The sequence below is a fragment of the Bombina bombina genome, chromosome 3, assembly GCF_027579735.1.
Source record: "Bombina bombina isolate aBomBom1 chromosome 3, aBomBom1.pri, whole genome shotgun sequence".
NCBI lineage: Eukaryota > Metazoa > Chordata > Amphibia > Anura > Bombinatoridae > Bombina > Bombina bombina.
The window spans coordinates 135,556,744-135,583,437 of NC_069501.1; the positions used below are offsets into that span (position 1 = coordinate 135,556,744).

Consider the following 26,694-nt stretch of genomic DNA (forward strand, 5'->3'; position numbering starts at 1 on the left):
CTGTGATTAGCTTTCCTGATGTATTTATTCATTTATTTTCTAGTTTCATCTTCTTTATTAGTGAAAATCTGCTCATTAAAAGCTTTCCTCCTTCCTAAATCGCTGTGGGAAATTCTACCAAAGAAAATTCTCTTACTAGAGCAAACTCCCTCTTGAGCTTCCTTGTGAAAGAAATTACCATACAAAATCCTTTGAAAATTATTATTTTTTTATTCTGGTTATCTTAGTCAAGATCCATTTTTAGTAGAATGATTGATTAAGGCCATATTAAATTAAAAAGTGTTAAATACTAAGATACGTCTTTGTGTATATAACTATCCTTTTTACCATTGTAACACAGAAGTAAAATGGTCGTCTATCACAAAGAGAACTTTATATTTTGAGTTTATTGAACCATTTGCAAAGTTATGTTGCTAGATACTGTGCATTGTTTATATTCCTTTATGAATCATTTTAGGTGAGCTAATTCTTTTTTATGTGAGCTAATGCTATTTTATTAAAGGAACAGTTTACCCAATACATTTCTCCCCATTGATTTTTTCCAAATGTTCAATTTGATCTGCTGGAGTGTATTTTACCTGTGGTATCCCCACCTATACTATAAGTTTCTGGACTTAAGTCCAAGCTATTGACAGGCTATGTAAACACAGCCAGCAGAAGAAATTTCACTCCCTGTGGGCTGTAGAAGAGATAACTAATGAAATTATAATTTCCCATTTTTCTCTCTAAGTATTGGGCTTTGGTTTACAAACAGATATAAGGGAGCAAGTGTGTGTACACAAAGTGATAACGTAATGAGATATAATTTTACCTGCAAGCTCAACCCATTATAATAGGCTCTGGTTTCAAAGCCTATACACAAATAAATCTAAAAATGAAATTTCACATACATTTTGTACAATGCAGCTGGTATAAGTCATTGGAAATACTTTAAGGGGAAAACAATTTTACAGTATACCGTCCCTTTAAGTCAAACTTACAACAGTAGTTGTCAATATCATTAATCTTAGATCCTTAGCTGTTGAGGTTTAGAAGATAATCTTGCGTGAGCAAAGTAGCTCAATTATCTTACTTGCATGAAGAGTTCCTATAGAACTAGCGTTAAAAACCACCAAGCCAACTATCCCAGTATTCCCAGGACTGTGGGACTTATTAGCTTTCTTTTCCATTGCTTTATTGTACTGGGACCACATTGTTAAATTCTGTCCTAATATATTTTGTTTTTATATTGTGTCATATTGTCTCCTGCCCTATATTTTAGAGCAGAAGGCCAGTAAAATAATTTCATATGTTGGTGAACTGGCATCATCTGTGAATCTCCTGCATTTTACAGATTAGATTAAATAATTTAATATTTAATATATTGTGCATATTGTGTGTAATTTTAAATTGGGTGTTTTGGGGTGGAGCAGAGAGGCTATGGAAACCGTTGGTGGGTGTGGTCAATACTCCTGTTATCCACTTACTTGATTGGTCTGCTGCAAACTGAACAAAAAAGAAAGATGCGATCCGTCCAAGATAAAATTCAGTCCTTTATTATCACAATAATTAAAAACAAGAACATCATGAAGCAAATGGAAGTGCTGTGAGCAGGAACGGCTTACGCGTTTTGGCCGGAGACGTTATTATAGCCTAATGTTTCTTATTCACAGTACCTATTTAAGATCACACTACATTTCTTATTGTTTAAAAGAAAATGGGTAAAACACACCTCCATTAAAGTGACACAGTATTCAGTGCTAATTATATCAGCCACACATGTTTGTAAATATATACATGTATGCAAAGTGCAACATAGAATTCAAAGCTAATACCATTACACTTGGCTCTCTATCAAACCACATAATATCTGTAGTACATAATATATATGTATACAAACTTAAATGTAAATAATACATGGTATATCCCTACGCATATATATATATATATGTATTTCATGTTATAAATACCACATATTATCTGTTGTTTCCAAAAAGACTTACATGTGTCTTTGAAAATAACATTAACAGGGGGCCAAGGATGTGTAAATATTCAATAATATAGTATCATAATTTATACAATTTGCAAAAATAGGGTTTAGATAGACATAGAATTAGATTCAAGCTAAAATGGGGAGGCAGGAGTGTAGATCATTGCCAGTAATAGATCAGATCATACTCTAAGTTCAACCCTAGTGGGACTCAAGTTTTCAATTTGAATATCCAGTACATATTCTGCCTCCCCAAAAGCTTAAAGGGACATTAAACCCCAAAATTTTCTTTCATGATTCAGACAGAGAATACAATTTTAAACAACATTCCAATTTACTTCTATTATCTAATTTGCTTCATACTTTAGATATACTTTGTTGAAGAAATAGCAATGCACATGGGTGAGCCAATCACATGAGGCATCTATGTGCAGCCACCAATCAGCAGCTACTGAGCCTATCTAGATATGCTTTCCCACAAAGAATATTAAGAGACTGAAGCAAATTAAATAATAGAAGTAAATTAGAAAGTTGTTTAAAACGGCTTGCTCTTTCTAAATCATGAAAGAAAAAAAATTGGGTTTTATGTCCCTTTAAGTCTATCCCCCCTCTCTTGGGTACTGTGACCCTCTCAATTATAAGCCAGGAAAGGGTATCCAGTCTGCTATCATGTTTTTGTACAAAGAGACACTGGACATTTTTTCAAATGTGGCCAACTATACTTGGTATAATTAGTTATATTTGCCTTAATATATTGTATTTTTATTTATTTTTTTTACCTTAGTTGAAATATGTTTTAAATGCATTGTTTAGGTTCTAAAATAGAATGTATATTTTAAAGCATTATTTTTTATAATATACATATCATTAAAGTTACTTATATTTTTATCCGCTTATTTAAGTATACCTTTATTTCTAGATGAACTATTACAAAAGGAACAGAACTACTCAGATGATGTATTGTCAAACTTGGCAAGTGAACCCAGAATCAGCTATGGAAACGATGCCCTTATGCCTTCATTGACTGAGACTAAGACAACAGTGGAACTGCTTCCAGAGGATGGCGATTTCAATGTAGAGGACCTCCAGCCATGGCACCCATTTAATGTAGACTCTGTACCAGCAAACACTGAGAATGAAGGTAAGCTTAACATGTGGAAATAATATGATTATTTTTATTTATGCACGTTGGATGAAAGTATTACTTGCATTTTGTTAAACTGCTTGTTGTGGTTGCTTAAATGTTTTCTGCATGTTCACTGAAAATAAATTTAAAATCCAACTTGCTAGTTAAATGGTTGATGAATTTAAATGTATTGCATGCAAACCATGTAATCTTAAAGCAACAATAAAGTCATAGCGCATATCAGGTATACGGAATCCATATTGTCTTGTTAGGTGTAGCCAGTGTAAATGTGCTTGTGATCTGAGCTACCCAATCGGTGTCTTGAATGTTGCAGGCTCAAGTAACACTTTCCTTAACGAAACATTTTATGCAGAGATTAAATGTTGAGTTTAACATCCTTTTAACTTTGAGTGGTGATTTATTTATTTATTTTTTAGCATTGAGGAAAAGGGTAAATATTAGTGGTCCTGCTTATAATAGCTAGTGCAAAGGATAAAAAAACATAAAATCTTATGTTATATCAGCAGCTATTGTTCCAAGAATTCAGAGGTAGGAGGGGGCAGCAGTTTTTTTAAGACTAAAAGTTAGGTAGTGACAGAAAGTCAGTAAGAGCGCTTGGTGTGGTAGTGCAAATAAACAAATGTGGTAGTAAAAGTGACACTCAAAGGACTATTAGATACACTAGAATTGTGTAATCGACACATGCCTAACAAAAGGACAAAGCAATGGCACTCAAAGGGACAGCAAAATTAAACTTTCATGAAACTTTTCATATAATATTCATGAAGTTAAATATATGTGTGGCACAATTATTGGCACCCTTTTAGACAATACTTTGTGCTACCTCCCTTTACCAAGATAACAGCTCTGGGTCTTCTCCTATTATGACTGATAAGATTGGACAATACATTTCAAGGGGATCAGAGACCATTCCTCCATACAAAATCTCTCCAGATCCTTCAAATTTTGAGGTCGATGCTGGGGTACTCTCCACTTCAATTCACCCAACAGGATTTCTATGGGGTTCAAGTCCGGAGACTAGGATAGCCATGGCAGGACCTTGATTTTGTGGTCAATAAATCATTGTTGTGTTAATTTTGATGTATATTTGTGATCATTGGGAGGATCCAACCATGGCCCAAGACGCAACTAACTACTACATTTCTCCAGCTGTGATCCTTGTAGGTATTTTGACCACTGAAACTATCCTCTTTACAGTGCGTTGAGACAATATAGATATACATCCTCTTCCAGGTTGATTCATAACATTTCCAGTTGACTGGAACGTCTTAATTGTTGCCCTTAAGGTAGAAATGGGCATTTTCAATGCTTTTGCTATTTCCTTATAGCCACTTCCCATTTTTTGAAGCTCAACAAAACTTTTGCTGCACATTACATCTATATTCCTTGTGATGAATGACTAAGGGAATTTGGCTTATGTGTTACCTCATTCTCATACCCATACCCCTGTCAAACAGGAAATTATGGTTGAACAATTTCCTGTCCCTAGTCACCCAGGTGTACTAAAAAATTTAAAATATCAATGGGAATATACTTCAAATATATTTTTCTCATATGAATTCAGAGGTGCCAATAATCGTGCCACACATATATTTAACAAAGTTTTTTTTGATAAGCCTGTGCTGTGTTTGCAATTTTTTGATATCCATGAAAGCAGGGTATTTTTGTGTATTTTTTGAACAAAAGATCAAAATGTTAAACAATAAAGACAATTTTTTACCAAGGGTACCAATATTAGTGGAGGGCACTGTATGGACACGAACAGATGGGCAGTAACAGATAAAAATATGCTTTCATATGGAAAAGGTTCTCTGTCTGACATTTTAAAGGTTTGTGTCTGGAACAACCTGTTTAATCACATCCTATATCTTGCCCTACAATCAAGGGCTGATGATGGTTATTATGGCTGATGTCCGTGCATATTATTGAGAAGAACATATACATTTGTGCTGAATTTCACATAACTTCGTAAACACCCTTACTACATTTTGTGATTTTTGTTTGTATAATAGAATAAACTTAAATCAACAGTTTTAACTACACTTTTTTTTTAATCATTATTTTTATAAAATGAGTAGAGATGTGCATTTGGTAGTTTAGTTCACTGTCGAATGCAGACATAGGAGGCTGCTTTTAGGTAATTTCCTCTTATAGGAGCCGAATATCCTCTTGTCCAAGTGAAACACACTAAGATCTGTGCAAATCCAGATCTTACAGTGTTTTACTTGCACACAAGAATATTCAGCTCTGAAAAGAGCAGAATACTGAAAGCAGCCTCCTACTTCCCCATTTGGCAGTGAACAAAACTACCAAATGCACATCTCTAAAAATGAGCCTTAAAGGGACATGAAACACCACTTTTTTTTCTTTCATGATTCAGATAGAGCATGCAATTTTACTTTCTAATTTATTTCTATTATCTAATCTGTGTATCCTTTGTTGAATATAATACCTAGGTAGGCTTAAAGGTTGCTGATTGGTGGCAGATGTATGCATCTTGCCATTGTCTTTCAGCTAGCAACCAGTAAGTGCATTGCTGCTCTTTCAACAAAGGATGTCAGGAGAATGAAGCAGATTAGCTAATAGAAGAAAATTTGAAAGTTTTTTAAAATCGTATGAATCATGAAAGAAAAAAATGGGTTTAGCATTGTAGGTTCTGAGTACAACATGGCCAAATGAGCCAATCAAAAGTGTCAGTTGCACACCAATCACAGGCCATGCCCTGCTCAAGCATGAATGGGCTTTCACTGTGCTTACGCACAGGCTGTGTTTATGTAGTTGCCAATAATTAATTCTAGCTTCCCTTTAACCGTTAGTGCTCTTTCAACGAGCAGCGTCTACTAGAAGTTTACGTAGTACAAATTTGTTGTTAAACCAAATCTGTTACTAAGTTTACATTGCACAAATGATCTTTTACAGACTGCTTGACTACGTCTAACAGTACACGAGGGGAACAATTGTGTACAAAAATGTTAACAAAAATATATTTTTTTTTTTAATTATTGCAAAATATTTTATCTTCATATGTGTCAAAGTAAATATTAGTAATCATGTACACGTCTTGTAAATAACCTCATATACATATCAGAACTGTGTTTGCATTGCTACCACTATTCAGTAAATCTCTCAAATACACACTCCTAACCTGTGTCTAACTCAAAAAGTCAAACACATGTAAAGGGACATTGTACACTAAATGTTTTGTAGATGATCTATTTATATAGCCCACTTGGGAGTGTTTTTTGTAACAATGTATAGTTTTGCTTATTTTTTTAATAACATGCAGATTTTCAGACTCCTAACCAAGCTCCAAAGTATTAAATGTGCACGCATGTACATACACAGGAGCAAGTAGGAGTCTGTAATCTGTCTTTTCATATGCAGGGGAGGGGGGGTCTTCTCTTCCTGCTTTTACTGGGTGTCCCAGCCTAACCTCATCAACAGTGCTAAGCTCTGTGCCATTACTAAGGCACATTTGGGTAATTTATAGCTGTCAGTTGCTTATTGTAAATAACTCCAATGTAGGAAAGCTTATGGGGAACAATTATTGTCAGATATGAATAATTTATTTAGATATTTTCATTGTAACTTGTATTTGGTCATTATCAAATGCCCTTGGAAGACATTTATTAAGAAACATCTGGCATTCATATGAAAAAGCACATTTTAATATATTTTCCTTCTTAATATGAGGAGAGTCCACGGCTTCATTCATTACTTGTGGGAAATACAGAACCTGGCCACCTGGAGGAGGCAAAGACACCCCAGCCAAAGGCTTAAATACCTCCCCCACTTCCCTAATATCCCAGTCATTCTTTGCCTTTCGTCACAGGAGGATGGCAAAGAAGTATCAGAAGATATGGAGTAGTTCCTTATGGAGGGTAGTACCCTTCGGTATAGGACTGAAGTTTTAAGTAGTCTTGTCAGCCTCTCAGTGAGAACATTGACGAATGTTAGGGTCTGGAGATGCAGGAAGAGTCTGTCTGTGAAACCATCCAGACTCGTATTAACAACTCCTAAGCAATCAGTGTTGATGAGTTTCACTGCCTGCTTCTATCACTCAAGTCCATGTCAGGAGCGATGCTGCAAGATTGTCAAACTTTAGAGGCTGTGTGTATGTTTCATGGGGGAGATTCCGGTAAGATTGTTTCATTTTATAGACATATGATAACGCAACAGTGTGACTCCTTTTATCTGTATGGAATCAAAGGTCAATATCTCCGGAAGGGGATTATTGAACAGGGGGGATTTATGCATAATTTGCTTTATTATATGTTATGCTGCGACATGTGTGAGATGAGGCTCAGGCAGATGTTGGAACATTCAGGTTTTGGATAGCTGCGTGACCTATTAGGCTTGGCATGCTTTTTCCAGGAGCAGGGGCGGTCCTGCATGGCGCACCACATGACCGAGTGGGGTCACACTTATTTCCTCTTCCTGACCGTGTGGTTTACAGGAGACTAATTGGTTTCTCTGTGGGGCCTGAGTCATAGGAGATGGTGAGTGCCCCAGCCATTGGGGGTATAAAGGTGCCATTTATCTTTTTCTATAGTCCATATTAAAAGTGCAAGCTATGGAGGACTCTGATACATTAGAGGGTACTTCCTCTTTACCTAAATCTAATACCTGTTTTTATTGTGAGGAGGCTATGGTATACCCGCCTGCTCAATTATGTTCCACATGCCTTGATAAAGTAATTATATCTAAGAAAACAAAGTTGTTTAATACTACTGAGCTGTCCACCTCTGAGGGGTCTCCGTCCCATGAGGTGCGTTCCCTGTATTCGTCCTTCGGGAGGGGCCCTCTTACCGCCAGACTGAATAGCTACAAATGGCAGTGTCTGCGGCCTTCAGTTCTTTGCCTCGCCCTGCTAAGTGCAATCGAAAGGTCAAATATTGCTATCCTTCCCAGGGGTTATCTACCAACTTGTTGGATTTATCTCATACAAGATTATCCGCAGATGAAGACACCTCTGATACTTCAGAGGATGCTCTTTCTGGGTCAGAATCTGCTGCCTCTAAACCTCCGGCTGCGGAGGAACCAGACTTTAGATTTAGGATCGAGCACTAACGCTTTCTGTTGAAGGAAGTTTTGGCTACTTTAGAGGTTCCAGAACCTAAATTACCAGAGGAACCTTCTATTCCTAAACTTGATAAGGTCTATGAGGACAGGGTTGTGCCACAGACTTTCCCGGTTCCCGTAAAGATGGTGAATATTATTAAGAATGAATGGGAGAGACTTGGTTCTTCTTTATCCCCTTCTTCTTCCTTTAAGAAATTGCTCCCGGTTCTGGACTCTCAGTTGGAGTTGTGGGGTTCTGTCCCTAAGCTGGATGGCGCTATCTCCACACTTGCTAAGTGCACTACTATCTCGTTTAAGCAGCCCATGGATAAGAAGCTAGAAACTCTGTTAAGAAAGATGTTTCAGCACACTGGGTATTTGTTTCAGCCGGCAGCAGCGGTTGCTGCGGTGGCTGGAGCCGCTACCTATTGGTGCAACTCTTTATCGAAAATAATCAAGGTGGAAGGTCCCCTTGACGAGATACAGGAAAGAATTAAGGCCTTAAGGGTAGCTAATACTTTTATCTGCGATGCGAATATGCAGATTATTCGCCTGAATGCCAAGACATCAGGTTTTTCTGTTCTAGCCCGTAGGGCACTCTGGCTGAAGTCTTGGTCTGCGGACATGACTTCAAAATCTAGATTACTTTCCCTTTCATTTAAGGGGAAGATTCTTTTTGGTCCAGGCCTGGACTCAATCATATCCATGGTCACTGGCGGCAAAGGTGCCTTTCTACCGCAGGATAAGAAGAATAAACCTAAAGGACAGGGTCCTAATTTTCGCCCCTTTCAGTCGGATAAATCCCAACGCCAGCAGCCCTCCGCGAAGCCTGAGCAGTCCAAGGGAACTTGGAAACCGTCTCAGTTTTGGAATAAATCCAAGCAGAATAAGAAGCCCGCCAAAGCAAAATCTGCATGAAGGGGTGGCCTCAGATCTGTCGCTGGATTGTGTTGGGGACAGACTATCTCTCTTTTTGGAAGCTTGGCTTGGGGACGTCCAAGACCCTTGCACTCTGGAGGTCATCGCTCAGGGATACAGGATAGGTTTCAAATCCTATCCACCCAGGGGCAGATTCCTCTTATCAAACCTGTCTTCAAGACCAGAAAAACAAGAAGCTTTTCTAAGGTGCGTGAGGGATCTCTCCTCCCTGGGAGTAATTGTGCCAGTACCTCTAGCAGAAAGAGGTCTGGGGTACTACGCAAACCTTTTTGTGGTCCCAAAGAAGGAGGGTACGTTTTCGCACGATTCTGGACCTAAAGTGCTTAAACAAGTTCCTGTTGGTTCCATCGTTCAAGATGGAGATTATAAGGTCCATTCTGCCCCTAGTTCAAGAAGGACAGTTCATGACCACGATAGACTTGAAGGATGCTTACCTTCATGTTCCAATTCACAAGGATCACTTCAAATTCTTAAGATTCACGTTCCTGGACCAGCACTTCCATTTGGTCTAGCTACTTCCCCAAGAGTCTTTACGAAGGTTCTTGCGGCTCTGCTCGCGGTGGCGAAATCCAGAGGTATAGCAGTACCGCCATACTTGGACAACATCATAGTTCAGGCTCCATCCTGTCGGCTGGTAGAGAACCATTCAAAAGCTCTTCTACTTCTTCTTCGATCTCATGGATGGAAGATAAACTTAGAAAAGAGTTCTCTGGTTCCCAGTACCAGGGTCGAATTCCTGGGTACGATAATGGACTCCATATCCATGAGGATATTTCTTACAGACCAGAGACGTTGCAAAATTACCTCCAAATGTCTTGCCCTACAGACCTCCTTAAGACCCTCTGTGGCCCGGTGTATGGAGGTAATTGGGCTCATGGTGTCCAGCATAGAAATCATTCCATTTGCCAGATTCCTTCTCAGACCTCTTCAGCTGTGCATGCTGAGTCAGTGGAATGGCGACCACTCGGATCTGTCACAACAGATTTCTCTGGACAACCAGTCGAGAAAATCGCTCTCTTGGTGGCTCTGTCCAGATCACCTGTCCCAAGGGACATCCTTCTTGAGACCATCCTTGGAGATTGTGACTACAGACGCAAGTCTATCAGGATGGGGAGCTGTTTAGGGTGCCAGGAAGGCACAGGGCCTGTGGACTTGAGAGGAATCTCTCCTCCCGATCAACATTTTGGAACTTTGAGTGATCTTCAATGCTCTGAAGGCTTGGCCTCTTCTGGGTTCGTCCCAGTTTATCAGATTCCAATCAGACACCATAACCTCTGTGGCTTACATCAACAATCAGGGGCTAACGAGGAGCTCCCTAGCAATGAGGGAAGTATCTCAGATTCTGGAATGGGCGGAGGCCCACAACTGCTTGCTGTCAGAGATCTTCATTCCGGGTGTGGACAACTGGGTAGCGGATTTTCTTAGCAGACAATCCTTTCATCTGGGGGAATGGTCTCTCCATCTCGAGGTGTTTGCAGAGATTTGCAACAGATGGGGATGCCGGAGATAGATCTCATGGCGTCCCGACTCAATACCAAGCTACCCAGATATGGATCGCGGTCTAGGGATCCTCAGGCAGAGCTGATAGACGCATTAGCAGTGCCTTGGATGTTCAGTCTAGTTTACATTTTTCCACCATTACCACTTCTCCCTTGTGTAGTGGCCCGCATCAAGCAGGAGCAAGCTTTGGGTATTCTCATTGCTCCATCGTGACTGTGAAGGATGTGGTTCGCGGACCTGGTGGAGATATCTTTATCTCCTCCCTGGAGGTTACCTTGTCGCAGGGATCTGCTGGAACAGGGTCCTTTTGTTCATCAGAATCTAGATTCTCTAAGGCTGTGTGGAGATTGAACGCTTAGTCCTAGCCAAGAGAGGTTTTTCTGAGAGAGTGATTGATACTCATTCAAGCTAGAAAGCTGGTTGCATCTATCATAAGGTGTGGAGGACCTACTTATTCTGGTGTAAAGAGTGTGGATTTCCCTGGCATAAGATCAAGGTGTCCAGGATTCTCTCCTTTCTTCAGGATGGTTTGGAGAAGGGCCTTTCTGCTAGTTCCCTAAAGGGGCAGATTTCTGCTCTATCTGTGTTATTGCACAAGGGGCTCGCTGAACTTCCTGATGTGCAGTCTTTTGTTCAGGCTCTATCTAGAATCAGGCCTGTGTTTAGAACTACCGCTTCTCCTTGGAGTTTAAATCTAGTTCTTAAAGTTTTGCAGAGGGCTCCGTTTGAGCCTGTGCATTCGGTTGACATTAAATTACTGTCTTAGAAGGTTCTTTTTCTACTGGCTATTGCTTTGGCACTCAGAGTCTCTGAGATGGCGGCCTTGCAATGTGAGCCCTCCTTACCTAGGTTTTCATGCTGATAAGGCTGTTCTTCGTACTGGGTTGGGTTTTCTTCCTAAGGTCCTTTCTGATCGTAACATCAATCAGGAGATTGTGGTTCCTTCCTTGTGTCCTAATTCTTCTTCTTCTAAGGAACGGTTACTTCATAATTTGGATGTGGTTCAGGCTAGGAAGGATTTTAGACAGACTTCTTTCTTGTTTGTTGTCTATTCTGGGAAGCATAGAGGGCAGAAGGCCTCTTCCACTTCCTTACCTTTTTGGTTGAGGAGTATTATTTGCTTAGCATATGAGACAGCGGGACATAAGCCTCCTCAGAGGATTACAGCTCATTCAACTAGAGCTGTGGCTTCATCTTGAGCCTTCAAGAATGACACCTCTATGGAGCAGGTTTGTAGGGCAGCTACCTGGTCCTCCTTTAAAGGGACAGTCTACACCTTAGTCATCTTAAAGTCTTACCTTAGATTAAGCTGCAAATAGCCTCCTGCACCCCTTTTTACATCATGCAGCAGGAACAGTAAAACAGTTATTTTGAAATGAATATTGTTTCTGGCCAGTTTGAAATGGCTCCCAAGCTCCACCCACTGATTACATCACAATCTGGGCTGCATATTGCTTCCAATCACAAAAGGCTCACTAGTTGTATTCAACAGACTAGCAATGCTACTGAGCAGAGTGCATAGATGCAGCCCAGATTTTGATGTCATCGGTGGGTGGAGCATGGGAGCCATTTCAAACTGGCCAGAAACAATATTCATTTTAAAATAACGTTTTTACCATTCCTACTGCATGATATAGAAAGGGTGCAGGACACTATTTGCAGCTTAATCTAAGGTAAGACTTTAAGATAACTAAAGTGTAGACTGTCCCTTTAATACCTTTTTAAATTTTTACAACTTTGACGTTTTTGCTTCGGCTGAAGCAGCTTTTGGGAGAAGTTTTGCAGACTGTGGTGCCCTCAGAATAGGGTATGCCTTTCTTTTAGCCTCCTGTTTTCATTGTGTCCTCTAGAGCTTTGGTATACGTTTCCCACAAGTAATGATTGAAGCTGTGGACTCTCCTCATATTAAGAAGTAAAACATAAATTATGCTTACCAGATAATTTCTTTTCCTTCTGTATGAGGAGAGTCCATGGCCCCACCCGTGTTCTCCGTTGGGCGGAACAAAATATTTTGTTTATTCTTTGGCACCTTTTTATACCCTATCCACTTGGCAGAATGACTGTGATATGAGGGAAATGGGGGAGGTATTTAAGCCTTTGGCTGGGGTGTCTTTGCCTCCTCCTGGTGGCCAGGTTCTGTATTTCCCACAAGTAATGAATGAAGCCATGGACTCTCCTCATACAGAAGGAAAGAAAATTATCTGGGAAGCATAATTTATGTTTTTGTTTTGTTTTTTTCATAAAGATATGTGAAGTAAAAGTGGATTCATTTTAAATTTAAACTAATAAAGCTGCATCAGTTTGGTACTCCCTACTAATGCTCATTGGCTGATTAGTACTTCCTACTAATGCTCATTGGCTGATTAGTACTTCCTTCTAATGCTCATTGGTTGATTTTTATGTCCTATGCTTATTGTAAATAGTAGGAAATACCTATAAAACAATGAGAATTAGTATGAAGTGTACAACTGATACTAGTATGCTAGTTTAAAATTATATGTAAACAGATATTGACATTGGGCAATAAAAATGTCCAGGTTTAAATGTTATTTTTGTCATATTGGTAGTTTTTTATTTTTTATTTATTAAAGTACAAGGTCCTTTTTAAGCTACTTAAAGAGACTGTAAAGTCAAAATTAAACTTTCATGATTTAGACAGAACAATTTAAACAACTTTTCTATTTACTTATATTATCTAATAGTTTTGTTCTCTGGGTATCCTTCTTTGGAAGCATACATAGATTGGCTTAGAAGCAGTAGTGCATTACTGGGAGCTAGCAGGTAATTGGTTGCTGCGCATATATGCGTTCTGTGATTGACTCACCTTATATATTCAGCTAGCTCCTAGTAGTGTATTGTTGCCATTTTGTCAAATTATACCAAGAGAATAAAGTAAAATTGATAATAGAAGTAAATTGGATTTCTATTTGATTCATGAAAGCACACGTTTTGGTTTTATGTCCTTTTAATAAACATTTTGGCAATGTAATCGTTTATAAATAATCACAATTAACTGAGCACATGCTATGGGGCCTTTTGGATATTTTAAAATATCTTCATAGTAATCCACTGGGAACAAAATATTCTCTTCAATTTAAAAAACATGGTGCTCCTTGGTGCAATTACCGTGCTCTAGTTTATCATTTGATTAGTAAATATAAATTTGAGGAGTTTGTGCCACATAACTGTATGAATCATCTATGGTTGTATGATGCCCGTTAGACGATGATCCGTAGGCTATAAAGGATATAAGCTGCAAGCTTCAGTGTAATAGACCAGCAGAACACAATACACCTGCTTTCAGCGCTGACGCCTTTCCTTTGCTCTCTGATGTTAATCGCCCTGTTATGTTTTCCTACTGCTCTACCATTTTATCCCTTTTTCCCTATCCATTAAGCAAATTATGCATTTTTTTCTATATTTTTTTGCTGCACGTGCCAAGTTGAACCAGTTGATGCGCGCCCGGCTGCAGACAGAGGACTGACTACACGGCCAGGTATATATAACTTGCTTTGTGCATGTCATGCATGAGTTATCTTGTCTGGTTATTTTGTGCATATATGAGACCTCTGTGTACAATTCTAGTTTCCTTGTATGCTATTCTTGTATGTGTTTGTATAATTTTGTAGCATAACATCATCAATATATTTAATAACTGTGTCACTGATGTGACATCACTACTTCATCTTCCCCTCAAAAAAGGATAAAATTTGGGGTGTGCTTGAGTTCAACTCTGCAAGGGCATCTCACTTTTTAAATTACAACTTTATATCTGCTCCTGTCCCATTGCTGTGATCAGTCCTACATACAATTGTATCGGCACAGCTGCTGCTCAGCACTTAAAGGGACATTCAGCACAAATTGTAAATTACATTATTATGAACCTTCATATATAAGAATAATTTTGCAATGAAAACTGCAACTTTGTTTTGTCAAATGAGTATACTTTTTTTTTTTTTTATCTGTTTTTCCTGTCCCTCAGAACAAGAGTCCCTGCTAACCAATCACAAACTAATATTCAGATATAACACACATTTGTAGCCTTCCCTTTTGTATTCCCTTAAGGAGGTTTAGCACTGATTCAACTTAGTTACTATTGCAAAGATTGTTGATACAAAACTGATAATCCACCTTTTGAAAGCATGCGACACCAGAGAAGCTTAGGGAGGTAGGTTAAAGTAAACAAAAGCTTACATAAATTGCCTAAACGTATTAACCCAAACCTCCCTGGGAGAAAGTTAAACAAACGCAATGTTTAGATGTAATGTTTCACTTGCAATAAGTCCATCCTCTTGAAGCCAAAGCAAAGTGCTACAATGAAAATATTTGAGCAGTCAATACAAGTATATACTGATACCAAATAAATACTACACATAGGTGCTTCATTAAAGAGCAATGCACTATGTTTGTCCAACCCTTTTTTATAGCAGGAATCCTCTTTTTTTTTTTTTAAGTAAACCATTTTTATTACCCTTTATAGTGCCAAATTCAGATTTCACCTCCCAATAAAACAAAGCTCCAAACAATGTACTGACAAAAATCAGGCAGCTCCAGGTCCTATACAGACAGTCAAAGATATTCTCACAGAAACGGTGACATTTATAAGATGAAATGTAAGTGCTTAAAATATACCTGCAACACCTTCCTCGGTCACATGTCCATTTCACCAGTTTTTCAGGATTCATCAGCCTTAAAACTGAAACATAAATAGGATAGGGGAAGTTGTTAAAGGGGCAGTAGGACAGAGCACCCAGCCGGTGACAATCTGACCCATGCTTCTATGATCTCTCGGTATAATATAATTCTCCTCCTCCTGTATGGTTATTTTGTTTTGTATATCTTTTTAATTACCATGAAACAGTGTAACTGTGTATTCCTACTTGTGTACCCACCAGTACAAGTAAATGATGCTATGCATAATAATACTTATATACTATTATCTCTATAGTAGTCCAATTATTTAGTTTTTAGAATTGTGTGTGTGTGTGTGTGTATATATATATATATATATATATATATATATGTATGTGTGTCTATATTTATATGTATATTGTTATATGTATAGTGTTATATGAAATTCAGAGTTTAAAAAAATGTTTTACATAAAAAATAGTTTGAACATTACAAGCAAAGAGGTAGATATAAACCATGAGATATAAATATTATTATATATTTTTAATAAATAGTTTTTTCCAGAACATTTAAATTGTACAATTACGTGATTATGATGTATCCTGTATTAAAACAAATATTAAAAAAAATAGAACTGTAACACAGAAAATTACTTATTTGAGTTATAGGACCTTAAAGTGGTGATATATGGAACTGAGAGAGAGTAGTTAGTGAATATAGCCCACTATCAAAGTCAGGTTTGTGTGTGTGTCTGGAGCAGCCAATCACAGGCTGCATCTGCCGAGTTAGGGAGTTATAGGCATAAATTATACATTCTTCTTTGAATTATATGTAAATGTATTTGCTTATTGTTTAAATGTGCATATTATTTTATATTATAAATTGTATAATAAAGATATTAAAATGTATATCGTATATGACTTGGAAAATGTATTAATACTTTAAGGTTTATACAATTAACAAAAATGCTGCCCAGTGCTTCTAGTGCTGCTCCCACTAAAGGTTAATGATTGACTGATCTGTTGTGGTAATAGGCTCACTACATTTATTTATTTATTTTTTCTTTGCTTTTTTTTGTATTATAATAAAATGAAAGTTACAGAAGAATCATGGCAGGAAGCTGTCAGCTGGAACGTCATTTTTGCTGTATGTCATATATGAAAAGCTAAAATAACGTTTCATTTGACATTCGCGTAATATTGTAGGTATTTAATGCTTTTTTTCTATAGGTAAATTTGCATCATGTTCGCAAACCGTTATTCAACACCTGTGTGTGGCATGGCTTTTTGCGCTACAACACCCACTGGATCTTTTCCAAGGGGCCATTTTGACAGTTTTCCACAGCATATCATTTTTGTACTTTTCTATTCAGTACCATTGGCTGCACACTGCATATTTTTATTGTTTTATGCGTGCTCAGGTCACATATTAATAAACACAATTGTTTTTCCAGTTTAAAATCTATGAATTTTGTACTATTGTGTTTAAAGGGACCAGAAACTGCTAGTTATAACTACAGTGGTATGGTTACTACTCGCCATGATATTATTTTTTCCTCTTATGCCTGCTGTTCTGTTATTTGAACCCTTTACAAGTGCTGGTTAGTGAAGCGCTGTGTCTTCACACTGGGAGCCGCCATCTTGGAGTTTATTGATGCACCATTGGTGAGAATAACACATAAGTGATATTGTTATCTCGTTGGCAAGCTGTGTTGTGAACTTCAGTTTAGAGCGCACAATACAGAACAGGAACTGTATGTTTTTGCAGTGGCTGCATTACTCTATATTATTCTGTTTTTTTTATTTGCTTTGTAACTTTTAAAATGTGTAAATAATGCTGAAATGTAAAGCTTCTGCTTTCTATTGTGCGTGCAAGCTGTCAAAAAGCAGGTAACATCACTGATCTGTGAACGCTCACTGAAACGGGTGAAACAGTATATGCGTTAGAAGATGGCGGCGCCCAGTATAAATATACAGAGTGCAACCTATCCCATTGCCTATTTGTAATAGGTTGAAATAAGAAAATTACTTTAAAGAGAGCAGTGGGCCCAGGAGGAGAAACAATAGCCTGTTTAGTAGTAACAACCATCCGTTTAGTGTCCCTTTAACCCCCCCCCACACACACACACACACACAAAAAAAGGTTTAAACACATAGTTGGTCAGCTGCAGAGTAGAAATGTACTTTTGAGCTGAGCATGGACAGGTGAACCACTCAGGGGCAACATATGTGAGCATCTACTGCTATGTTCAGCTTAGGAGTAGGAATGCATTGCTGCTCTGGAACGGACTTGTTACTATGTTTTTAATTTCTCTGCAGAGGTATTTTGCCGGTTATTCTTTTATATGCATTTATGCACCCAATTTGTCTTTTATTTATGCCTTTGTTGAAGGAAATACCTAGATTGGCTCAGAAGCCTGAGCGTGTCCTTGAACTCTACAGGAGAACTTTTTGTGACAATGGTTTTACCATCGTTATACACTGTTGAGCACTAGGGGCAGCAGTGGTTGCAAATCTAACTAAATTGGAAAGTTAAAAGCTCTATCTGAATAATAAAGTTTTTTTTTTCATTTTGACTTTTATGTCCCTTTAAGTCAGCAGCTCTTTAATGGATTCAACTATATTAAAAAATGTAAAAAAAAGTGGGGAGATCAGGAAATTCTGATCAGGTTAAAATCAGGGCCCTATTTGGAAGAATTGTGGCTTTACCATGATTTATGGACTGTGACAGCAGCTGGGGAGAACAGCTGTATTGGAAATGATTAGAGCTACTTAAGGAGTCAGATGCATTTGGTTGTGTTTTTTTTAAGTTAATTGCCTCTTTCTTTAGTTGTGTCGTGTTTCAGACCTTGAGGCCGAATTATCAAAGGTCTTGCGGACCTGATCCGACAGTGCGGATCAGGTCCGCAAGACCTCGCTGAATGCAGAGAGCAATACGCTCTCCGTATTCAGCATTACACCAGCAGCTCACAAGAGCTGCTAGTGCAACGCCGCCCCCTGCAGACTTGCGGCCAATGGGCCGCCAACATTGAGGTGTCAATCAACCCGATCGTACTCGATCGGGTTGAATTGTGGCGATTCCTGTCTGCCTACTCAGAGCAGGCGGATAGGGTTATGGAGCAGCAGTCTTTAGACCGCTGCTTCATAACTGGTGTTTCTGGCGAGTCTGAAGACTCGCCAGAAACACGGCCCACAAGCTCCATACGGAGCTTGATAAATGGGCCTCCAAGTCTATATTAATACAGCAATATTGTGTATGAGAATATCCACTGGCTCCTGCATTCAGTTCATCTCAATACGTTTGTTAGATGATCCAGAGTGATGATGAATACAATCATTAATATAAATAATGTTATATCAGACTAAGCTGTGTAGTATATCTTTTAGTTGGCCGCGTCCTTTTTCTTTTCTCAAAAGCAGTTTTTTAGCCAAGATGAGTAAATAATTGTGTGTTCTGTTTGCTCCAGGGTCTGGGCTGACTAACATCAAACCAGAGGAAATATCTGAAGTAAAGATCGATACAGAGTACAGACATGATACTGGATATGAAGTGCACCCACAGAAATTGGTAAGCAAATCTTATATTGTGTATAAATAGTTTACATAAATACTTGTTAATAAATGTGGTTAGGCTAATGATGCAGCTTTTACAATAACTTGTAATATCAGCTAAATGTTAGAGATCATTTTTAGTCTATAGGAAACCATTTTCATGTAATACATTTAAAGTGAAAGTAAACTTTAGTATATCGCTATGTTACATATAGCCTATGTATGTTTATAAAATACATTTAAGAATAACTAAACTTTTATTCATGATTTCTTTCTAATTCTTGTTTTAAGCTTCCTCCGCCCACATGAAAAAAATGTTTTTGTTGTGCAGGGACGAATACCTATATAACAAATTGATTGGTCCCTCATGGGCGTCTAAAAGCGTTAGATCGACACACCCGTTTTGAAATGCGCATGCGGCTATCCTAGAAATGTATCCATGAACCGATGCATGTTCATGATAGCCGCATGCGCATTTAAGCTCTAAACGGCAATCCCATGTACTCACGTTGAATGATTCACATATCGGAGCAGAGATTGTATTATTGCACATGCACAAAAAAATTTATTCACGAGAGCGAGCATAGATCAATATGTATAGAGCGGGTGGGACTGCTCTTACGTGTAAAACTACTAAAGCCGGAAGCTAGCAGGGGGCAGAGGAAGCTAGCAAAAGGTACAGAAAATAAAATATAAATATTTTTAAATTCAGCACAAAGTTAAAAAAAAAAAGTTAGCGACTACATAGTATTATTGTAGTAGAATCCATAATGTTATTTGCGGATTGTAAAATTTACTTTCACTTTAAGTGTCCTGATAAGATAAAAAATAAAAACAATAGCAATTAAAGCAAAGAAACTTTATTTAAAAAATGATGGCTTTAAATAATATGGCTTCAGATAGCATTAGGCTATTTTTGGTGCTGATTATATTAGTGTTACAGTGCAACATACACTTTTTTTTATGTGTGTACACTACTACTGAATCCTGCAACCTTCAGCCATATTTGGAATTTGTTTGATAAAAAAATAAATCTGAATCATGGAAACCTTAGCTTCAAAAATTTGAGGCGAACCGCAAATTACTGGGATACTTATGGATAACACAGAACATAAACTAGCTATGTACGCGGATAATCTACTACTTACCCTCACAAACACAGAAACCTCTTTACCGCATGCATTACAATCATTCAGTGAATACCGGAGGCTATCAAACTTTTCACTAAATGTAAATAAATCCGAATTCCTGAACATATCAATAGAAATTAACACAGTATCCCAGATCATGACAAATTGCCCACTACAAATACAGGAAGATAAAATGAAGTATTTAGGGGTCTATCTTACAGCAGATCCAGATGTTGTGTATCAAGCTAATTACATACACTTAGAAAAACACTAGTGAGCAATCTCTCAAATTGGAACAGTAAGAATATCTCGTGGTTAGGCAGAATTAGTGTGGTAAAAATGACCATACTCCCTCGCATCCTCTATATAATGCAGATTCTCCCAGTACCACTACCATCAGACTACCTAACGAAACTGCAAAATATCATAGAAGCTTTCATATGGAACGGGATAAAACCTAGGACCCATAAACAAACACTTTACTTACCCAAGGAGAAAGGTGGTCTGGGCGTGCCCAACTTATCATTGTATAGACAGGCAATAATGCTGCAAAGATTAGTGGAATGGTGTGCAAATTATCAAACAAAAACACTGGATTCAAATAGACGGATCCATACTTCACACCAATAACCCAGGCTAAATAGCATGGACTTTAAAGAAAGGCTGACCGAACATGCAGGATAACTACCCGATACTTTGGGAGTTCTTTAGTGTTTGGGATAAAACAACTCATACCACCTCTCGCATATCTACACCAACATCACCATTAACACCATATAAAAATAACCCAGCTTTACAGTTAAATATATCAAAACACTATGCGTATACAGGACACCACATAGAGAAAAACACATTTCATCAACTTTACCATCAGAATAAATTGAGGTTCTTCACAGACCTCAGACATTGACGCCTCCCTGAACTGGTTATCTTATGCACAAATCGCCCATTTCATTGCCTCTCATAAACACAAAGAATCATTACTTAGATCGACTACAAACGTTGAAAAGTTATGCCTAATGACCCCAAGCTACCTAATATCAACGTTATACAAAATGCTCTTTGTACCTAATGGAGACCACCTCCCTAAATATACTAAAACATGGGGGAAAGAATTAGCAACAGAACTCCCACTAGAGACTTGGAATATAATATTCATTAACACCAAGATAGCTTCCACTTCAGCACAAATTCAAGAAACAAACTACAATTTTTTAGTGAGATGGTACCTTACACCAGCAAAATTAAAGATAATATACCCCACAACCATGGGAAAGTGTTGTAGGGGCTGCTCAGAAGTAGGGACAATACAACACATTTGGTGGGATTGTCCCACACTCCAAAATTTTTGGCTAGATGTCATAACCCACATGTGCAGAAACCATAGTACCCAGAGATCCAAAGATCCTACTGTTTACCTCCTAAAGAGCTAAAAAAAATAGAACCAAGACAAACGCCAACTGCTGCTCATAATGATTAGTAGTGCAAAAATTCTGATTCCCTGGACTTTGGAAATCTTCCATAGTTCCCTCTTTGACGGATTGGTTTACACAGGTAGACAAGTTCTTACTGCTGGAAAGACCTCATTACATTAGAACCAGCGCTGTTGAAATACATGAGCTAATGCTAAATACCTGGGAAAATAGCAAATCCATTTAATACCTAATAATTACCACTCATACGCTAATGTAGCAATACTCCCCCCTCTCACCCATTACCTGTTCACCCCTTCTTTCAATCCCTCTTCCACTAGAGCCCGACAGTCTCCCTGCCCCTATGTGGTATGTAGGCTAGGGCCAGGGAGACATGATTCACATATAGCACTCTTACAATATTTAAACCACTTTTGATTTGAATGTACAGATGTTTGTGACATTTTATATGTAACAACGGATTATGTCTCTAATTTGAAGCTTATATAATGGACTTTGCATAAAGAAAATGGACATTTAAGCAGCCGGATTGGGCTGATAGAGATATGATACTTATTTTACTTTGTATACCACGGAGTGATAATGTTTGTAACACATTTCTTATTACCAATAAAAAAATCTTTAAAAAATAACATCGAAATAATACATTTTTGCACAAGCGCACCAAGAACCTTGCATGTACGTATTTTGGGCAAGACTACAAGTCATGCAGCAAATCAGTTGTGAAAACACTGCGCATGTTATGGCTTTTTCGCATTTGGGGTTGCGCAAGTATTACAAGTTGCAAAATAGCTTATTTCGCGTAATCCAAACAGCCAAATTGCGTGCGAGTTCACATAGTCTCCATAGAAGTCAAAGGAGAAGACAGTTAAAAAAAAATCAAAAAACACTAAAACCCTAATCTATTGCACAAAGCCCATGACATATTCTCCTCGAAAAGTGTACATGAAAATCAAATATTTCAAATTTCAAAAATGTTTTCAGAACGGAATACGTTAATGATTCAGATAGAGAATACAATTTTAAACAACTTTCTCATTTACTTCTATTATCTAATTTGTTTAATTCTCTTGGTATCATTTGCTGAAGGAGCAGCAATGCACTGCTGGTTTCTAACTGAACACATAGGTGAGCCAATGACAGTCGGTATATATATGCAGCCACCATTCAGCAGCTAGAACCTAGGTTATTTGCTGCTCCTGAGCTTACCTAGATAAACCTTTCAGCAAAGGATAACAAGAGAAGGATGCAAAATAAATAATAGAAGTATGCATTTTAGCTGTGTGTGCAGCTAATTTTTTTGTATTTCTAGGCTTGGGAGAAGGGGGATCTGCAAATACTTATTATTGCTTTAGTGAACAGATCTATGGGATAAATAACATGGAACTTATGGAGACTAGAACACTTTTATCTACTGAAATATTTGTATTTATTTTTTTTAGCAAAAAAAATCATCTATGCAGCACAATTTTAATTAAAAAAACTATCTTGTTTTATTATACATTTTAGTAATTGTAGTATCCACATCATAATATGATTCCTTTTTAATAAGTTGGGTATTATGCCAGAAATACTTTTTAGCATTTGTGAAGATTATTAATTATATGTAATACATGGCTGCATGAATTGTCGGTGTTCTCAGTGGCACTGTGTAATTGCACTATCAGATGCTATTAGACCGCAAAGCGCTGTCACTCAATTAGAAAATCTAATGCCCATTGTGACACCGCCTATATTAGCAATGTAATAAAAATAGCGAGCGCCCAGTATGCTGAGGGAATTCTACAGTGGGATAAGGCTAATAAGGAAGTGTATACTTTTATTGGTGGAAATACGGAGACTGACAGACAACTGCTTTCTGGAAGGGCGGGTCGGACTCTGCAGCAGGGGACTATTTAAGCATAATAATGGTATGATTTTACTGTACTTAGAAAATTAAAATATACAAATTTTATTTTTGACAACGCTGGGATGTTACTAATTTAGAAAGGTTTATTTAGGTATGGAATTTCAGAAGTTATTTTCTCTGCTGTGGCTAATTAGAGACAGTTATAAAAAGGTCACTAGTGTGTGCAGGCAATATCACAGTGTTCTGCACTTGCATTTCTAACAGGAACTAAAATGCTCACAATTTCAGAATGGAATTACAAGAAAAAGGAGAAACATAAATAATGAAAGTGTATTGTACAGTTTTTTATATATACAATTTATCATTTGAAATTACTGTCTTAGTCGGACAGATAGCTCAGCATGCTAAGGCACTGTGGCTGAGCTCTGTAGCAACCCAAGGGTTGCAGGTTGATCCCTGGCAAGGTCCACTCAGCCTTTCATCCTTCAGAGGTCGATAAAATAAGCAGCGCCTTGAGACCCTTATGGGTGATTAGCCACGCTTTACAAGTACCCAAATTCCAATACATACATACAAAGTGTTTAATGTCCCTTTAAGTAATGCCCTCCTTAGAACTGTAGAACAATTTTTGTCTTGTTAACATATCTAAAAAATAGAGGAGAGGAGCGCAGACTCAAATGCAGAGTATAGATAATTTAATAAATGTCACACATGACAAATGGCAACTCACAAGAGATAAAAGTTAAAACATCATATGTGTATCTTATACACAAGTAACTTAGCCACTCAGCGTGTATTTCCAAGGACGACTCCAGACAGTCAAAGATACCTCTATATCCCTCCACAGTCACCAAATCCAGGCTGGTAGTGGAACAGTGTTCATGTCCGTCAGAGTGTTTCGTTTGCACACAATAGGGATAATACACAGTGAGGATGACAAGCAAACACCTTCATATATTATAAAAACAAACTTAATGTAAACATCGATCCTCGGCACACAAACCACAGAGTTCCTAGCTGCAGACCCGGAACTTGGGCGGCCTCACAGGAATGATTGGCTAAAAGGAGTGGGCAGGCCTCTACGCGTTTCGTCCCATCACAGCGGGACTTTCTCAAGAGTGATTGATTCAGGTATTGCCGTGCTCTTAAAAGGGGGTGTGTGTTTACACTCCCATGTTAACCACCAATAAAAAGTTGCTAACAATGGCTAATGGCAATAAGCAAGGCACGATCTGAACCTACAAATATATAGTTATATAAAACGTATCAAACATTATATAATATTAAAAGAGAGGGAAAGCTTACCAATGTAAAACAAAACAATCAGTAAAAGAAAACACATTAATATATAAATACATGCAAATGTCTTGTTCGAAAATATATAATTAAAAAAAAAAAATAATAATTTCATAAAAAGTTAATCTTGTCCTTAATTCCATATATAATACAATCATGATATAACCTCTATATAAAAATACATTCTAAAAAGCCTAATATGTGTAAAATTTATTTATTTAAAAACTTAAAGAAAAGTTTGTAGATCTATCTCTATATTTAACCCATTGGGTTACAAACAGTTAAGGGTTTTAATCCAGAACGTTTCTCTTTTTCTAAGTCTCAGCAATCTATTGGTATCCCACACATTAGGATTTACCCATTCTACAATTTTAACAGTGAGATTCGAGGGATTTTGGTTATGATGGGTCTTGACGTGGCGAGAAACACTGTGATTTTCAAAGCCGGATTCTATATTTTTCACATGTTCTCTAATTCTATATTTGATTTTGCGCTTTGTGCGCCCAATGTAAATGAGCCCACATTTACAGACCAGTTGATAAACCACATATGTTGTATGGCAGGTACATCTATCTTTACAAAAGTATTTTTTGGTTCTATTAAAATTTAGAAAATTTAGAAAATGAGCACTATTACGATCTATCAAAGGGCATAGCACACAATCCGATATAATCCATTCTTCCCCCCCACACCATTTATTAATTGATTCAGAGTTCTTTTTATTGTTTCTTAATTTTGTAGGGGCAATATGATTCTTGATATCTTAGTTCTTTTTAAAAATTTCATTGGGTTTATCTCCTAGGATCTGGTTAAGAATGGGATCTAATTTCAGAACTTTCCAATGTTTCTTTAGGATGTTCTGGATCCTAAAATGTTGATTATTGTACTGTGTCACAAACTTAGGATGGTTGTTTTTATCTTTTTGTACACTTTTACTATTTTTATTGAGGGTACTGTTTAAGAGGGAGGTTCTGTCCATCATATTAACTTTTTCTCTACTCTCCTCTAAAAGCTTGGTATTATAGCCCTTTTCTTTAAATTTGTCCATGAGAATTTCGGACTCCTTATTAAAATATCTATCTTTGTACAATTACGCCTGATTCTTTGAAACTGGCCTAGAGGAATATTCTGTTTCCACTGCCTTAGGTGACCACTTTTGACATGCAACAGGCTATTTCTGTCTGTTGGTTTACGAAAGTTTTTTACGGCTACTGTGTTGGTCAGTTCATCATGATACAAAGTCAAATCCAAAAATGCTATTGACACAGAAGATTTCTCCATAGTGAATTTTAAATTGTATATATTATTATTCATATGGTTCAGGAAATCGGCAATTTTATTCTCCGGGCCCTGCCAAATCATAATGATGTCCTCAATATAGCAATGATATTTGGCAATATTACAAATAAAAGGATTATTATCCCAAACCAAACTATCTTCAAAATGGGACACATACAAATTCGCGTATGATGGGGCAAAATTAGTCCCCATCGCAGTACCCTGATGTTGTCTGTAGTATGAGCCCTCAAAGAGAAAATAGTTATGGCTCAGGATAAAGAATATTCCATCAACTATAAATTCTATTTGTTTTTCTGCAAATTTATTTTTACCCAGTATCTCTTTAATAGCAGAGACTCCTTTCTCATGAGGAATACTCGTACAAGGAGGATACATCACAAGTAATCCACATATAATTGTGTGCCCAAGAAAAACCTTCAAATTTGTTAATAACATCAATTGTGTCTCTGAGATAGGCCCTCGTATATGTAACAACAGGTTGTAAGAAGAAATCAATGTATTTAGATAAGTTATCACATAGAGAGCCTATCCCAGAGACAATCGGTCTACCTGGAGGGTTTAGCGGGTCCTTATGGACTTTGGGTAGGTGGTAAAAACACGCTATTTTTGGTGCCACTTCATATAGGTAATTGTATTCATTAATATTTAAATACCATTTGATTTTGCTGTTGATAAGAATTCAAATAATTATTTTTTGTATTTCTCCGTAGGATTGAAAGTTAGCTTTTGATAAGTTGTTAAATCAGATAACAATCTGTCAGCTTCCTTCAAGTAGTCCCTCCTATTTTGGACAACAATCCCTCCCCCTTTGTCTGCTGCCCGAAAGACAACATCAGTGCACTCACTCAAGTCTTTTAAGGCAATTCTCTCCTCTTTGGACAGATTATC

The 26,694-nt window shown here is 37.5% G+C and overlaps 1 protein-coding gene across 4 annotated transcripts in view; it reads left to right on the forward strand.

The window, feature by feature from the left end:
* APP (amyloid beta precursor protein) overlaps positions 1-26,694 on the forward strand; it is a 542,079-nt gene that overhangs the window by 504,115 nt on the left and 11,270 nt on the right. For 2 of the 4 annotated variants that reach the window (XM_053706001.1, XM_053705999.1), the window contains 3 exons: positions 2,889-3,110; positions 14,059-14,112; positions 18,715-18,815. In XM_053706001.1, coding sequence (XP_053561976.1) covers positions 2,889-3,110; positions 14,059-14,112; positions 18,715-18,815 — 377 coding nt within the window. The remainder of the gene's footprint in view (positions 1-2,888; positions 3,111-14,058; positions 14,113-18,714; positions 18,816-26,694) is intronic. The other 2 variants (XM_053706002.1, XM_053706000.1) reach the window with 1 other exon arrangement.